The following is a 15843-nucleotide window of genomic DNA, read 5'->3' as shown; positions in this document are numbered from 1 at the left end:
GATTTACAAGACATGCAAATTTACCAAGTCTTTTTAAGGAAAGACCAAGAAAAGCCCTGAAAGCCTTAATGTTGCTCGGGTTTCACGTAGGAGCACAGACCGGAAGGAGCCAAACCTGAAGAGGGAAGAGAAAAAGCCTAGGACTATGTCAAAAAAAAAAAATCAGTGCAGTTAGCAAAGATGTCACTGGGAACATATGATTTACAAGCAGATGGTGGAAGATAATACAGTCAGAGAATCATAAGCTGGAAGGGTACTGTAGGAGGTTATGTCTACACTTATCCCTCAAAAGCAGTGGGGTGGGGTGGGGTGGGGTAGGGCAGGGGGTGGGGGGCTAGATGAGGCAAGTACTGCGTGGGTGTGGTACTGCCTTTATTTCTAGAATAGTGCACTCAAAAAACAGTGACTTTCAAATACCATGATATTTCAAAACATGCCATGGAAACCCAGGAAGTTTAACATTAATACAGGACAGAAATGGTCTCAGGTCCAACTCCCTGTCTCCAGGTAGGGTGATAGCAACTTGTTTTTGCCGAGTCACCAGAAAAGCCTAAGTTTTCATGCTGTGCATTCATTATAATATAAACTTATCTTGCTTTACAGAAATAAAAATATTGGTTGGTAATGTGTAATTAGCTAAGTAAGAGAAAAAGCTGGGATATTTTGAAAAGATTTAAAACATTTTTTATGGTATTTAAATTGTTTGCCTCGAACACACTTTTTTAATAGGTACATTTCTCTACAAAAACAACTATATGTTTTTTCTGATTAAATTTAAAATACATTCCATTCCAACGAAAGTCCTGCCTAAGTCACTTGTTTTCTAATACTATTTATGATAACTCTGCTATGTAACTAGCTTTTCATGGTTCTAGCATTCACCTCTGAATTAACTAGTAAAATATCTATCCTCTCCAAATATATATTCCTTTTTCTTCTGTCCCCTCCCTAATATACAACTTTTCAGCTACTAGTGGGCTACTTTACTTACCATGGTCAGGTATCAAGCCAGTTCCTGGCCTCAAAAGAAGAAGAACTTTATTTCCACCAGCCTGAATGAGCTCAATTGCTCGAGTATGTGTGATTCCTTGTGTAGGTTCCCCATTGATTTCAACAATCTGGTCACCAACCTAGACAGAGAACATTCACAGGAACAACATGAAACTATGCATCCTTTGTAAATTCTGCTTTTGTCAGCTCTTGAGCCATTCAACCTTGCTAAGTGATTCTTTCGTTTGTAAAATACCTAACGTGTACCCAGTACTGCCATGTGAGAGTTGATGAGAGGACAGATGACAACAAACAACAGGAAGCGGCAATGTTCAGGTTTACTCACAAAAATCCTACACAGGAAAGTTTTATGTGGCTACTAACTAAGATCTGGACATCTTGAAATCAAGAATCAAATTCTAGAATCAGATTTGGAATTTTCTAAATTTATAGAAATCAAATTTAGAATGTTAAATTCTAGAATTTGGTTCTTGATTTGAAGATGCCCAGACCTTTAATAGCCATATAAAACTTTCCTGTGTAGGATTTTTTGTTTGTTTGTTTTGTTTTGCTTTTTGAGACGGAGTCTTGCTCTGTCACCCAGGCTGGAGTGCAGTGGCGAGACCTCGGCTCACTGCAAGCTCCGCCTCCTGGGTTCACGCCATTCTACTACCTCAGCCTCCCGAGTAGTTGGGATTACAGGCACCTGCCACCACGCCCGGCTAATTTTTTGTATTTTTAGTAGAGATGGGGTTTCACCGTGTTAGCCAGGATGGTCTCGATTTCCTGACCTCGTGATCTGCCCGCCTCGGCCTCCTAAAGTGCTGGGATTACAGGCGTGAGCCACCGCGCCCGGCCCTGTGTAGGATTTTCATAAGTAAACCTGGGCACTTCCTGTGTAGGGTTTTTATGTGTGAGTAAACCTGGACATTGTCTCTTCCTGTTGCTGCCATCTGTCCTCTTATCAACTCTTGCAGGAGAGCACTGGGTACACGTTAGACATTTTACAAACAACAATCCAAATGATACTACAGAGCTATGTCCGAATGTGAAGGGTACTTTCAAACTTGAGCTGAATTTTAAATATATCTCCTAAAACCTGGGCAGAGGGCTCTTATCTTTGAAGTCTTTCCTGGCCTCCAGGGAGAACTGCTCATTCCTTTGAACTGCTGCTATGTCCTGTACATACATGAGGTATTTGAATAAATGACATCTTTATAGATTAAAATTCTTAAAAACTTAAGCTTGGAGAATAGATTAATGTGAACACTTATTTAAAACCAGTAACTGGCATAAACTTAGGATGTTAGTGTAAAACCATTTCTCGGCCAGGGATGGTGGCTCACACCTGTAATCCCAGCACTCTGGGAGGCTGAGGCTGGCGGATCACCTGAGGTCGGGAGTTCGAAACCAGCCTGACCAACATGGAGAAACCCTGTCTCTACTAAAAATACAAAATTGGCCAGGTGTGGTGGCGCATGCCTGTAATCCCAGCTACTTGGGAGGCTGAGGCAAGAGAATTACTTGAACCTGGGAGGTGGAGGTTGCAGTGAGCCGAGATTGCACCACTGCACTCCAGTCTGGGCAGCGAGCGAAACTCCATCTCAAAAAAAAAAAAAAAATCATTTCTCAGGAAAATAAACATAAAACTAGTGATCAGAATAAGATATACCTTAGTACCATTGTGATTTACTAGAAATGTCTGAGTTATTTTAAGAGAAAAAGGGAAAATATGTAAAAGTCAAGTATAACTTTGGAACAGACCTAATTAAACATAATGATGGTACTGATTTTAAATCTATTTCAAGCAAACACATGTTGATGAATGCTGCATTGGATAAGAAAATGTGGTACATACACACCATAGAATACTATGCAGCCATAAAAAGAGCGAAATCATGTCCCCTTACAGCAACATGGATGGAGCTGGAGGCCATCATTATCCTAAGCAAACTAACGCAGAAACAGAAAACCAAATACCTCATGTTCTCAATTGTAATTGGGAGCTAAACACTGAGTACACATGGACACAAAGATGAGAACAACAGACACGGGAATACAAGATGAGGGGAGGGAAGGAGAGGGTCAAGGGCTAAAAAACTGCCTATTGGGTACTATGCCCACTACCTGGGAGATGGGAACTCATTCATATTCTAAGCCTCAGAATCATGCAATATACCTGTGTAACAAACCTGTACATGTGCCCCACTGAACTTATTAAAAAAAATTGAAAAAATATATTTCAAGGTGACATGTAAAATGAAGGATACTGGCTTCAAAACAGAAAAATTAAACAACGGCATATTACTGAAATTCCAAAAAGCAAATACTCAAATATTTGTAAGCGCTTACTAAAACAATCCAGAAGTTCCTTTGAGTTGAAGCTAGCTGCAAGGTGACTAAAGAATAGAAATAATAATAAGCCAATCCAGAAGTAACAAAACAGAAGGACTCAATATTTAACAAAGGTCAGTGGGCCAACTCTTTCTACAGATACAGCATGGCACAGGCGGTCAGGAGGCTGTGGTTCACATCTTGTGCTCCACCTCTTTCTAGTGTTGTGGTCTCATTTTTTTCATCTGTTAAATGAGGATAATATTAGTACCTACTTCGTGGGATTCTGGGAGGACTTAAGATAAAACATGATTATATACCAAGTGCAAATATTAGTTTTCAAGCTATTTTAAAGTGTATCATTATGAAGATTTAACTGTAGACTGCACTCCATTCTATACAATGCAAAAAAATTCAAGTCAACTATGAAATAGACTAAAGGTCTTATTGCATACTTATTTTAAACAAGGGAGGCTTACTCTTGAACAAATGGAGAATATCAGAAACAAGATTGATGGATTTAATATGTAAGATGAAAACACCTTAATAAAACCAAAGTAAGACAGCAGGATGGAGAATAATTTAGAAACCCCTTACTATCCAGAATATATAAGTGAAACAAAAGCCAATACTTAGATTTCCCTTGATAAATGATGGAAGAAGAATCATTTTCATGAGGCAATGTAGGTAAGAAATTAGCACTAGATATATAATCTTGCTGATAAAGAAAATTAAAGTAGATAGTATTTGGACACTGCTTTGGGCATATCTTGTAAAACATGTTTGAGGTTATAATTTATTTCAATCACATTCTTTAGCTTAAGCTCTCCAACCCACAACACTTTTTATTCTTTTACTGCAATAAACTGCAAAAAACAACAACAACAACAAAAACTTGTAATTGAACAGACTTGCCACCAGGTGTCATTTCTGTTTAACTTTAAAACTGAATGAGGGGAAGGAGGGGGAGCCATTGCTTTAAGATTTATGGTAGACAGGCCCTCAGAGTGGGAGAAATTCTGCAGAGACCTACATACACAAAACTACAGATGAAAAAGACTCTTCTGAGAGGGAAATTCAGAGGAGTAAATTCACCCAGTAAACATCCTTTTAACATTTTAAGTCACTTTAAAAATGTGATAAAAAATAATTTGGAGAAAACATCTTTTGATAAATAGAACAAAGATTCAAGTTCAGTTTTGTATTATTGAAAAATAATTATGGGGATAGAGAAGAGAGAGGAAAGAAAAGAGAAAGGAAAAAAAAATAGGAGAACCAAAAGAAAAGAAGTAGGAAGAATAGGGAAAAAGAATGTTCCCTTTTTTAAACAAATCACTATTTTTTTATAGGCAGTCTTGTCGTTTTAAAAACAACATCCACTACAAATGTATTAAAATGACAAAATATTTCTACCACATGGCTTATATTATCTCACAACCTGTTAAGAAACTGTCTGCCTATCAATGAAATCCAATCCAAACTGGACTCAAGCCAAGACCTGACATAGCGGAAAGCACATGAACCGATCTTCGAGGACGACGGACTAGGGTCATACCTGGGTCACACTGTGGCCTGCACAGGCTGAGTGATCTCTGCAAGTGACTAAGTCTCCTTGAGCCTCAGTTTTAAATCTGTAAGTGGGGATAATGTCACCTATCTCAGAGTTTTTGAGACTAATATAAGTAAAAACGCATGTTGTGTAGGAAAATACATGTTGCCTCAAAGACAGCAAACACTTAATATTTTCTAAATCTGATTATGTTCTACGTTAAATATTTAAGTTTGACACTATTCCCTAATATGAACCTTTTCCATTCAGCTATTTCTCAGTTCCTTATCCCAGAACACTTTTTTTCTCCCTCCTCTCTAAATCTTAACCAGACCGAAAGGAAGAACCTCTCAATGATTCTCAATACCCTTCCATCTATGTTACAAATTAACATTTCTTGTTTTCTTAATGACTCTAAGATTGTTGCTAATTACTTCATATATCCCCAGTCCTGTTCACCCAGTAATAAGTGCTGGGAACTGATCTTAAAAATAAAAACACACACACACAATAATTCTCTCAGTATCTAGAATTATTATCCATACATTTTACTCTTTCAACAAATATCTATGGAGCACCTGATATGAATATTCAAGGCACCGTATCAGGTGCTGGAGATATGGAATAATAGGTATAGGACACAAAGTACAGCTGTCAACCTAATAAAGGGAGAAGAGGAGAGGCAAGCGGGGGAGGCAGAGAGGGGCACTCAGGTGGCTCCATGGTGCGAGTGTCAGCTAGAGATAAACTCTTATCATTTGGACAGCGGCCACCAGAGAAAGTTGTCATCAATAACATTTTATTGAGCACTAGTTATATGCAAAGCCCTCATGAGCTGTATCAAGTCAAGATTTTGATAATTTAATAGCCCAAAAAGTGACTTCTCTGAAAAGCTGACATTTTCTTACAGGTTAGAGCACACTGGGGTCTAACAGTTAATTGCTCATTTGCTTTTGTTTTCAGACTTTATTCTTGAAATAAAAGCTGATTTCATCATTAGATTCTAAAGTTTCTGCTCATTCATAAAGCATGTCATGTTGTCGTTTTTTAACTGAGGATGTTTTGCTGTGTTGCCCAGACTGGTCTTGAACTCCTGGGCTCAAGTAACCCTCCCACCTCAGCCTCCCAAGTAGCTGGGATTACAAGCATGTGCCACCCACCACTCCTGGCTGAGAATGACATGTTTAGAACTAGACTTTGTCTGCTTTAAGGCCTGTTTGCCTTTGGTTTACTGAGATTAGTGGATCTGAGGGTTATATTTGGAACCAACATTTAAAACAATTATATCCTAATTTATCATTTAATTGGATTTTTGTGACACTATTTACAATAGAAGCATTGAAACACAGATGTAAAGTAACTGAATAGGTTGTGTGTGTGTGAGAGAGAGAGACAGAGAGAGAGAGAGACGAGAGAGAGAGAAGAGAAGATAGGAGGGGAGGGGAGGGGAAAGGACCAAGAAAACCAGGAATAAATATGCCATCCTCTGTAAACAGTGTCTCAAGATGCTCTTATTAAGACTTTAAGAAGTTTACTTGGACCATGTATTTTACATATGGTTCTGCATTTTGAAGATGAGGAAACTCAGGAGAATGTCCTGTCTGATTTCCAAACCCATGTTCTTGTCACCATATGAAATTGTCTCTATAAGAAAGTAGATTCAGCAGTTCTTGACGAGCTGTACTAAGCATTTGGCCATCGGTCCCTCTTTGTCATAAACACTCTGCAGCTTTGGCTCTGTGGCTCTTCATGCTGCGCCTTCCCATTTTCTTTATTTTATCTAGTCCACTAATTACATGCCTTGCTCAGAGCTCTGCCCTTGGCTGAGTACTCTCTAAATATTCTTCCTTAGTGATCTTATCTACCACAAAGGTTTCAATAATCACTTCTCAGTAATGTCGCAATCTGGGCTTCTACCACTAGTAGTAGTAATTGCCTGCTAAACATTTACACCTGCTCTACTAGCTGTTCCCTTCACCTCAACATGACTCCAACTTACTACACCATCAGTCTTTGCCATATCCTTTCTCCCCTTGGCCTCCCTGATGGTTTTCATAGTACAGATGGGGCAAGGCTTCTGAGTCATCCTTTACTCTTCCTTTTCCTTCATCCCTCATTTAAAGGATACTTGTTGTTCATCTAGTCTGGTCCTTTATTCACTGAAATTTGAACTTATATGCATCTCTTATCTTCCATCCAAAGCGTTACCATTCAAGTTATACTCCCACCACTACCACTGTATGCATAAATTACAGCTACCTGGATTCCCTTCATCCATCCTGCACACCACTAACAGATTTTTATCAGCAGATTGCTCTGAGGGGAAATTCCTGGCTAAAAAGCCTCCCATGGCTTCCCACTGTCTAGGACCTTTATGCCTGTGACCCATCTGCTTTTATATTCTCATTTCCTCTATTCATCTACGTATTTTCTAAATAAAATCTAAGTAAACTCAACCATTTGAAGTTCCCTGTACATGACTTATACTTCCTTAGTTTTATGCCATTGCTCATTTATTCAGCCTGGAATGTTTTCTCTCCTTAATTTCTCCCTATTGAAATCCTACGCACCTGTCAATGCCACCTATTCTGTGAAATCTTCTCTATTCACCCCTTTGAACTTGTGCATGTGTCTGGTCATTTTGAGGGAGGATAATATCTTATTTGTTTTGAGTCACTCTCCCAACTCATTCAGTAGCATGCATAAAGCTTTGGGTAATGCAAACACTCAATATGTGTTTATGAAATGACTAATGGGAGTGAAATGAAAAATTCAAAACTGCAATCACCCAGAAGCACCTTTTCTAATAATTACTAGAATATACCATCTAATAATTACCAGGATCATTTGCCTTTCTAATTGAATTACTTAGTTTAAAATTAAAAAAAAAAAAGTTCCTTTTCTCTGATGCCTACTGGTGGCAGGGAAAGGAAATCCAAAATTCTTTTGAGTAGTAGGGGGAACGGTGTCTAGAAATTAAAATTTTTTAATGTATCACCTAACTGAATGCCAGTGAGTTAAGTTTTTTTTTTTTTTAAATTGAAGACAGCAAATGTCTTTTTTTTTTTTTTTTTTAAATGGAGTTTTGCTCTTGTTGCCCAGACTAGAGTGCAATGGTGTGATCTCGGCACACTGCGACCTCTGCCTCCCAGGTTCAAGCGATTCTCCTGCCTCAGCCTCCCAAGTAGCTGGGATTACAGGCATGCACCACCAGGCCCGGCTAATTTTTGTATTTTTAGTAGAGACGGGGTTTCTCCATGTTGGTCAGGCTGGTCTCGAACTCCCGACCTCAGGCGATCTGCCAGCCTCGGCCTCCCAAAGTGCTGGGATTACAGGCGTGAGCCATCGTGCCCAGCAGCAAATGTCTTCTATATAAGATTCCTCTTTAATTAACATCCAGAGAAGAAGGAAAAACTATCTTATGCAGATCTATAAACAATTTGGTCTGCAGTTCCCTATACGAAGTCACAGTGTTTCAGAGTTGAGAACATCTATGATGGAATACTACTGATGTGAATTCTAGGCCTTCAAACAATAAGAAATGTTGAGAGCCACACTTTTCAGCCTCTAGTTACCTCTCCCAGTAGCTAAGAGTGGGGAAAAAAAATCCTGGGCCTATTGCCTCCTGGAAAAAGTTAAAGATTCTATTTGATCCTCGCTTTCTCAAGACTCTTATTAAGATGAAAAGTGTATTTATTAATTCGTTTACCCTCAGATGTTGACTATGTGAATAAGAAATGAATTTTCTTATTGACCAAGGTCAAGAAGGCAAAACTGGCATAACTGCAATATGGTTTAGCACACTGAAGAGAAGAAATGAAATCATCAGGGCGTTAGAAAAGCAAAATGACAAGAATTTGCCTTTTTTAGCTACCAGTGATGACAAATCCTGCTTTTTAGATTTAGGAGGTTCCTGCATTCCCTTTGAATCAATTATTAATATCTTTCGAAGTTTCTAGTCTAGAGCCTGAACCTAAGGTTACAGACAGAAACCAACTCACATGAATTCTGCCATCTTTGATGGCAGGACCATCTTCAGCAAGACGAAGGATGAACAGCCCCATGTTGTACTCCTTCCCCCCTCGGAGGCTGAATCCAAAGCCCCGGGGGCCTCTCTCCAGCTCTACTGGATAACAACCAAGGCTCTAGAGAGAAAGAAGTATAAGAAAAGCAAGTTCTCATGGACTGTTTACTTACATTTTGAAGAAAGATTACTTCTATAGCTGGAAGAAATGATTTATACTCTCAATGTGCATTTCTATATTGTAAAGAAGGAATGTAGGTTTTGGTTAAAGGGCTACTTAATTTTTATAAATGCAGCCTAAATTAATCTGAAGGTTACATGTCTTTTCTAGTTGGTCAATGTGCAATGGAACAATCAGAGAACAGAATTTTGGAAAGTGCTTCCTTTAAGTAGCGTTTGACTAATTTTCCTGGAAACAAACAAGTAACAAACAAAAAAACCTGAATTTGATTATCTAAAATACTATTTACTTCTAAGTACTTAACCAAGGGTTCAAAGCTCTCCTGCTGTAGGGGAAACTTTTCTTTCACTCCTAACATTCTCCTATGAATGCCAGCAGAATGCCAAACACATGGCAGGTCTTCGAGAATTATTAGTTTTGGAAACAAATTTATCTAAACTGATTTGCAATAAAAATTCACCAATGCCAGTGGTATGGCAACTCAAAATATCACTCCCCATCTGGGGAAATGTTTGTTTACCTGATTGTGCCGACTGCCTACAACTGAAATTACTGCGGTGTCAGGCTGTGCAAGGTGCTTGTGGTCTGACCAAGAATGTCTGTAAGAAGTGGAGACATCTTTTCCAATTTCACCTTCTAGGGCACTTCTACAAGAGAGAGAAATCAAGTCACTCTCTGAACTGAGAAAATGAAAAACAGTCTAAAGGCAGATTAATTTCTTTTCTTTTAAAAGCTCGACCTTGCCATTTTCCCTCTGACAAACCACTACGAAGACAGACTATATCTAAAATCAGAGGGGTGCTAGGAGAAACCTGGTCATTAATTCCAACATACTTTGAAGTCTGTCAACATCCACAATTTTTTAAAGGACATCTCAGAGCAGTTTATATCAAAGAAAACTGCAATCAAATAACTACACCAGAGGGCAGTTAAGCTGACCCTGTCACAGTGAAAAATGGCTCTCCTGCAGCACCAATGCCCGTGAAGATGCTGGATTTCTGGAAATCTAGGCTAATATTTTCAATGAAAGAAGACAGAAATACACACAAAACCTGCTCTGCTCAGGTGGTCTGATAAGACAGCCATCCATATGGGTCTGCAGCTTCCCTATGAAAACTATGAGGACCAAGAGTAGCAGAGCCAGATGCTATGTCATTTCTTTCTAATCCTCGCATGTCAGGCAAGATTGGATAATTATGCTGTGCCTGGGATGGAGGCTGGAAGAGGGACGAAGGTACTGAATGGGTGGAGGTGATGGGGACGGTATTTGAGGAACAGGCAAGAGTTGTCATTTTGACCTCAACAGCTGGCATCTGCATTACTGTATGGGGGTGGATGATGGGGAGTGGGGTTATGATTAGCAGAGCAATAAGGAGAGAATAAGAAAAAAACAAAAACAAAAACCTGAAAATAGCCCCACCTGTCCCCAGGTATGTGGTTGGCCTGTGACTGTCCCATGGGCCTGTGCTGCAGGGCTGGGCTTTGCCTGGCTGAGTTTGTTCCTGATGGTGGACCATGATGCTCTGTTCAAATGAGAAAACAATAGAAATAAGAATTTGTACATAAAAATGTGAAGGCCAAGTGGATCTGTGAAGGTGAGACAATAACAGATGGCTATTGCTGTACTGACTTTAGTGGCTTTAGCATGAACAGCGCTATTGTCAGCTGTCTGGAACTGGCGCATTAACATCTTTTTCCCTGTGGCTTTTGATTAACGTTTATGTCTCAGGAGAACAGGAATCATATTATGTCCCCATTTTCACCTGTGTTTTAGTCATCCATATAACATAAAATTCAGAAATGAACATAATATTTATCTAGAAGACAGAGCTCCAGGAACTATACTGTTGCCTATTCTATGGGCTTCCAGAGCACACACCTAATAATTGGTAACCCATTCTAGATAACAAAGCCGGGTCTCAGGAATGCTGGAACACGGAGGCCAGTCTGCAAACCACACTCACACCTTTGAACCTGCATCTTCAATATAGGAGCAGTTATTTTGCCTGCTACTGAGAACCAAAGACAAACTTATAGAATCCTGAGTGCTAACAAATATTTATAAATATTCTACTGCTTCCATTTTCTCAGAACACAAATATAGGTGAAAAACATTACATTTGTTTTGTATCATTCCCAACAGCTCTGGACTCCCTGCTGTTCCTTGAAGGTAGCTTTCATAGCTAAGCATAGTGACTGCCTGCACCTAGAACTAGATGGCAAGGAGGCGACAATTAAACAAGATGCCTAAGGCTGGCAGACTCATATTTTTGAAGTTGAAACTTTTGAACATTTTATTATGTTTAAATATAAAAGCATAGGATATTTAAAGTATCAGAGGGAGCACAGCTTAATGATTAAGACCATGAACTCTGAGCAAGATGGACAGAGTTTAAGCCTGACCGCATCATTTACTAGCTGTGTGTTCTTGAGAAAATCTGTTACGTTCTCTGTGCTTTGAATTGTCTTGCCTATAAAAGGGGAAATACAGTTATCTCACTGGGTTATAGTATCAAAGGAGCTTATAAATACACATGCTTAGAATAGTGCCTGGCATATAATAGTCACAATATAACAGTTTCTATTATAACTATCATCATTTTCATCATCATCATCATCATCATCATCAAAATGATATCTCTCACTTGGGGTTGCATTTCTCTTTAAACATATATGCTGAAATCTTTACCTTGCTTTATAAAAATGTTAAATGTAGAGGATACTTTAAGTTAGAAAAACATGTGGAAGCTGATATAACCTGAATCTTAGAATACAATAGTGAAAATCTCATGTTAAAGATAAGAGATAATTAAGAAGCAGTTTCCATTGAGAAAGCTGAAACTTCAAGCTTTACTACAATACATGCATCACTATTTTATTGCTTGGGTTAAGTTGTTACTTTCCAAAGTGCTGTGAGACTAAAAACACAGATAAATCGCTTATTTTTATTGAAAAGTTTCTTGTATCTAGAAGCTAGAGAGTACTCTAAAAACACAGGCCAGAGAGTAGAAAGTGGCAGGAGGAAGAAATGGTATATGGCCAAGCCAGGTGGCCCCTGAGGATTTCTACGCCCTCTGGCTGCTGGGCTTGGGTGTGAACATGGATTTAACAATGTGTACTAGACCTGGAGATGCAGAACCAACCTCTGGACCAGAACTTACCCAGAGGGTTGTGTTTCCTCTTTAAGGTCAAGTATTCCAGAAAGGGAGGGTGGGAGTAGAGTGGGCTATGAACTTTTTTTTTTTTTTTTTGGAGACCTGGAAATTTGTTGCTCTTTTATATTGCTATCATGAATTTTATTTTTCCTGAGTAACTTTAACAAGCTGCTTATACTGACCTCCTAACTGCTCTCTTTGCCACCTTAGACTCCAGTTTTAACACATAAGTTGAAACATGCCACTGCCTTGTGTAAAAAACCTATGGTGGGCTGGGCGCGGTGGCTCATGCCTGTAATCCCAGCACTTCAGGAAGCCAAGGCAGGCGGATCACCTGAGGTCAGGAGTTCAAGACCAGCCTGGCCAACATGGTGAAACCCCGTCTCTACTAAAAATACAAAAATTAGTTGGGTGTGGTGGCTTGTGCCTGTAGTCCCAGCTACTTGGGAGGCTGAAGCAGGAGAATCGTTTGAACCCAGGAGGTGGAGGTTGCAATGAGCCAAGATCATGCCACTACACTCCAGCCTGGGCGACAGAGCAAGACTCTATCTCAAACAAACAAACAAAAACAACCTATGGTGACGTTTTCTTGCTCATAAGATACTTGTTACCTGGGCACTCCTGGCTTTCCATTTCACCTCATGTTCAAATTGTCACCTCCTCTGTGAAATCCTACCTGGCCCCTTAAGCACACTGTGATCACAATGTTCTCACAGCATTTCCCACATTGTGTCAGAGCTGGCAGAACACCTGTCTCTCCTACTAGACTCTGAACTCCTTGATTGCAAGAATCACATCTCAGTTATCTCGATATTCCTGTACTCACTAGAAATTTCCAGAAGTTCTTCCACATTTGCTTCCTGGGTATGTCAATTTCAAGTTACCTGTCTCTAAACTTTACTGCCCAGTATAGAGTTGGATTCTCTTCGGTCACTGTAAATTCATGGTTACTATTAAGGAGATGGAAAATGATGGGGAAAATTCCATTTGCCAATGAGATGACTGGGAGATACTTGTACCTTTGCATGTGGTCAAGAGAGATAATTTATCGGCGTTACTAGCTTGGCTATTGTAATGAGTGTATAACATCAGAGCAGGACAATAGAAGTAATCTGATCAATTTCAAGTTTTCCTCTACCTTCCATTCCAGATGAGACATTTCAGTTCCAGGCAAAATGTACCACAAATTGGTGCTTACTTTTAAAGTTACATGTTTTTTGTTGTCTTCATCAAATTTAAGTAAAACTTCCTATCACTGGGGTTCTTTTCATTTTTAGTCCTTCAACCCGTGCTACATGGCTTCTCCATTTTTTTTCTGTTATAAGCTATTTTACTTCACAAAGTCAAATATTTATTCCATAATGTCAAACAGGCCTATCTTCTCTCTGAATTTTATTTGAAAATTCTTAAAATAGTAAAGCAATGGGTTAAGTATATCTCTCCTTTGATGAGAATTACATTTTTGCTGGGCTTTCTGTCTGTAAGTATAGGTATGCCTTATTTTAGTACACTTCATTTTATTGCATTTTTTATAAATTGAAGGTTTATGGCAACCCTGCATTGGGCGAGTCTATTAGTGCCATTTTTCCAACAGCATGTACTCACTTTCATGTCTCTGTGTCACATTTTGGTAATTCTTCCAATATTTCTAACTTTTTCATTATTATTATATCTGTTATGGTGACCTGTGGTCAGTGATCTTTGATATTTATATTCTTGTACCCACTGGAAATTCCCAGGTCTTCCACCTTTGCTTACTGGGTATGTCAATTTCAAGTTACTTGTCTCTAATTGTTTTTGGGTGCCACAAATCACACCCATATAAAATGGCAAACATAATCGATAAATATGTGTGTGCTGACTGCTCCATCAACTAGCCTTTCCTCATCTTTCTCCCTCTCCTCAGGCCCCTCTATTCCCTGAGATGCACAATATTGATCATGCCAATTAATAACCCTACAATGACCTCTATGTATTCAAGTGAAAGAAAGAGTTGCATATCTCTCACTTTACATCAAAAGCTAGACTTGATTAAGCTTAGTGAGGAAGGCTTGTTGAGACCTGAGACAGGCTGAAAGCTAGGCCTCTTGTACCAGTTAGCCAAGTTGTGAATGCAAAAGAAAAGTTCTTGAAGAAAATTGTAAATATTACTCCAGTGAACAAATGAGTGACAAGAAAATGAAACATCCTTATTGCTGGATATGGAGAAAGTTTTAGTGGTCTGGATAGAAGATCAAACCAGCCACAGTATTTCCATAAGCCAAAGCCTAATCCAGAGCAAGGCCCTAACTTTCTTCCATTCTGAGAGCTGAGGAAGCTGCAGAAGAAAAGTGTGAAGCTAGAAGAAGCTGGTTCATGAGGTTTAAGGAAAGAAGTCATCTCTATAATATAAAACTGCAAGGTGAAGCAGCAAGTGCTGATACAGAAGCTGCAGCAACTTTTCCAGAAGATTCAACTAATATCATTGGTGAAGGTGGCTACACTAAACAACAGATTTTCAAGGTAGACAAAACAGCCTCTTATTAGAAGAAGATGCCATCTAGGACTTTCATAGCTAGAAAGGAGAAGTCAATGCCTGGCTTCAAAGCTTCAAAGGCAGCTGACTCTCTTGCTAGGGGCTAATGCAGCTGGTAAATTCATGTGCTCATTTACACTCCAAAAATCTTAGGGCCCTTAAGAATTATGCTAAATCTACTCTGCCTATGCTCTAAAAATGGAACAATAAAGCCTGGATGACAGCACATCTGTTTACAGCATGATTTACTGAATAATTTAATCCCACTGTTGAGACCTACTGCTCAGAAAAAAAGATTCCTTTCAAAATATTACTGCTTACTGACAAAGCACCTAACCACTCATGAGCTCTGCTGGAGAAATACAAGGAGATAAATGTTGTTTTCATGAGTTCCAATACAACATCCATTCTGTAGCCCATGGATCAAGGAGTAATTTTGACTTTCAAGTCTTAGTATTTTAAGAAATATATTTGGTAAGTCTATAGCTGCCACAGATAGTGATTTTTCTATGGGTCTAGGCAAAGCAAACTGAAAACCTGGAAAGGTTTCTAGACGACATTAAGAACATTCGTGATTCATGGGGAAGAGGTAAAAAATATCAACATTAACGGGAATTTGGAATAATTTGATTCTAGTTCCCATGGATGACTTTGAGAGGTTCAAGACTTCAGTGGAGGAAGTAACTGCAGATGTGGTAGAAACAGCAAGGAACAGAATTAGAAGTAGAGCCTGAAGTTGGGACTGAATTGCTGTAATCTCATGACAAAACTTGAACAGGTGAGGATTTGCTTCCTACGGATGAGCAAAGAAGTGGCTTCTTGAGATGGAATCTACTCCTGGTGAAGATGCCGTGAACACTGTTGAAATGACCACAAAGGATTTAGAATAGTACATAACCTTAGTTGATAAAGTAGTGGCAAAGTTTGAGAGGACAAAGTCCAATTTTGAAAGAAGTTTTACTGTGGGTAAAATGCTATCAAACAGCATCACATGCTACAGAGAGATCTTTAGTGAAAGAAAGAGTCAATGTGGCAGACTTTATTGTCTTATTTTAAGAAATTGCTACAGCCACCTCAACCTTCAGGAACTACCAC

At 39.1% G+C, this 15843-nt stretch overlaps 1 protein-coding gene across 3 annotated transcripts in view; it reads right to left on the bottom strand.

Moving 5' to 3' along the window:
* MAGI3 (membrane associated guanylate kinase, WW and PDZ domain containing 3) overlaps positions 1–15843 on the bottom strand; it is a 293182-nt gene that overhangs the window by 10393 nt on the left and 266946 nt on the right. Inside the window, exons 17-21 of one of the 3 annotated variants that reach the window (XM_063814730.1) lie at positions 10499–10601; positions 9599–9725; positions 8875–9018; positions 992–1130; positions 25–143 (exon numbers count right to left, since the gene is read on the bottom strand). In XM_063814730.1, the coding sequence (XP_063670800.1) occupies positions 34–143; positions 992–1130; positions 8875–9018; positions 9599–9725; positions 10499–10601 (623 nt within the window). In that variant the 3' untranslated portion in view covers positions 25–33. The remainder of the gene's footprint in view (positions 1–24; positions 144–991; positions 1131–8874; positions 9019–9598; positions 9726–10498; positions 10602–15843) is intronic. The other 2 variants (XM_024347856.3, XM_024347852.2) reach the window with 2 other exon arrangements.

This window comes from Pan troglodytes, chromosome 1, assembly GCF_028858775.2.
Source record: "Pan troglodytes isolate AG18354 chromosome 1, NHGRI_mPanTro3-v2.0_pri, whole genome shotgun sequence".
Lineage (NCBI taxonomy): Eukaryota > Metazoa > Chordata > Mammalia > Primates > Hominidae > Pan > Pan troglodytes.
The sequence above is the reverse complement of the archived record's forward strand: the minus strand, read 5'-3'. Positions and strand labels throughout refer to the sequence as shown.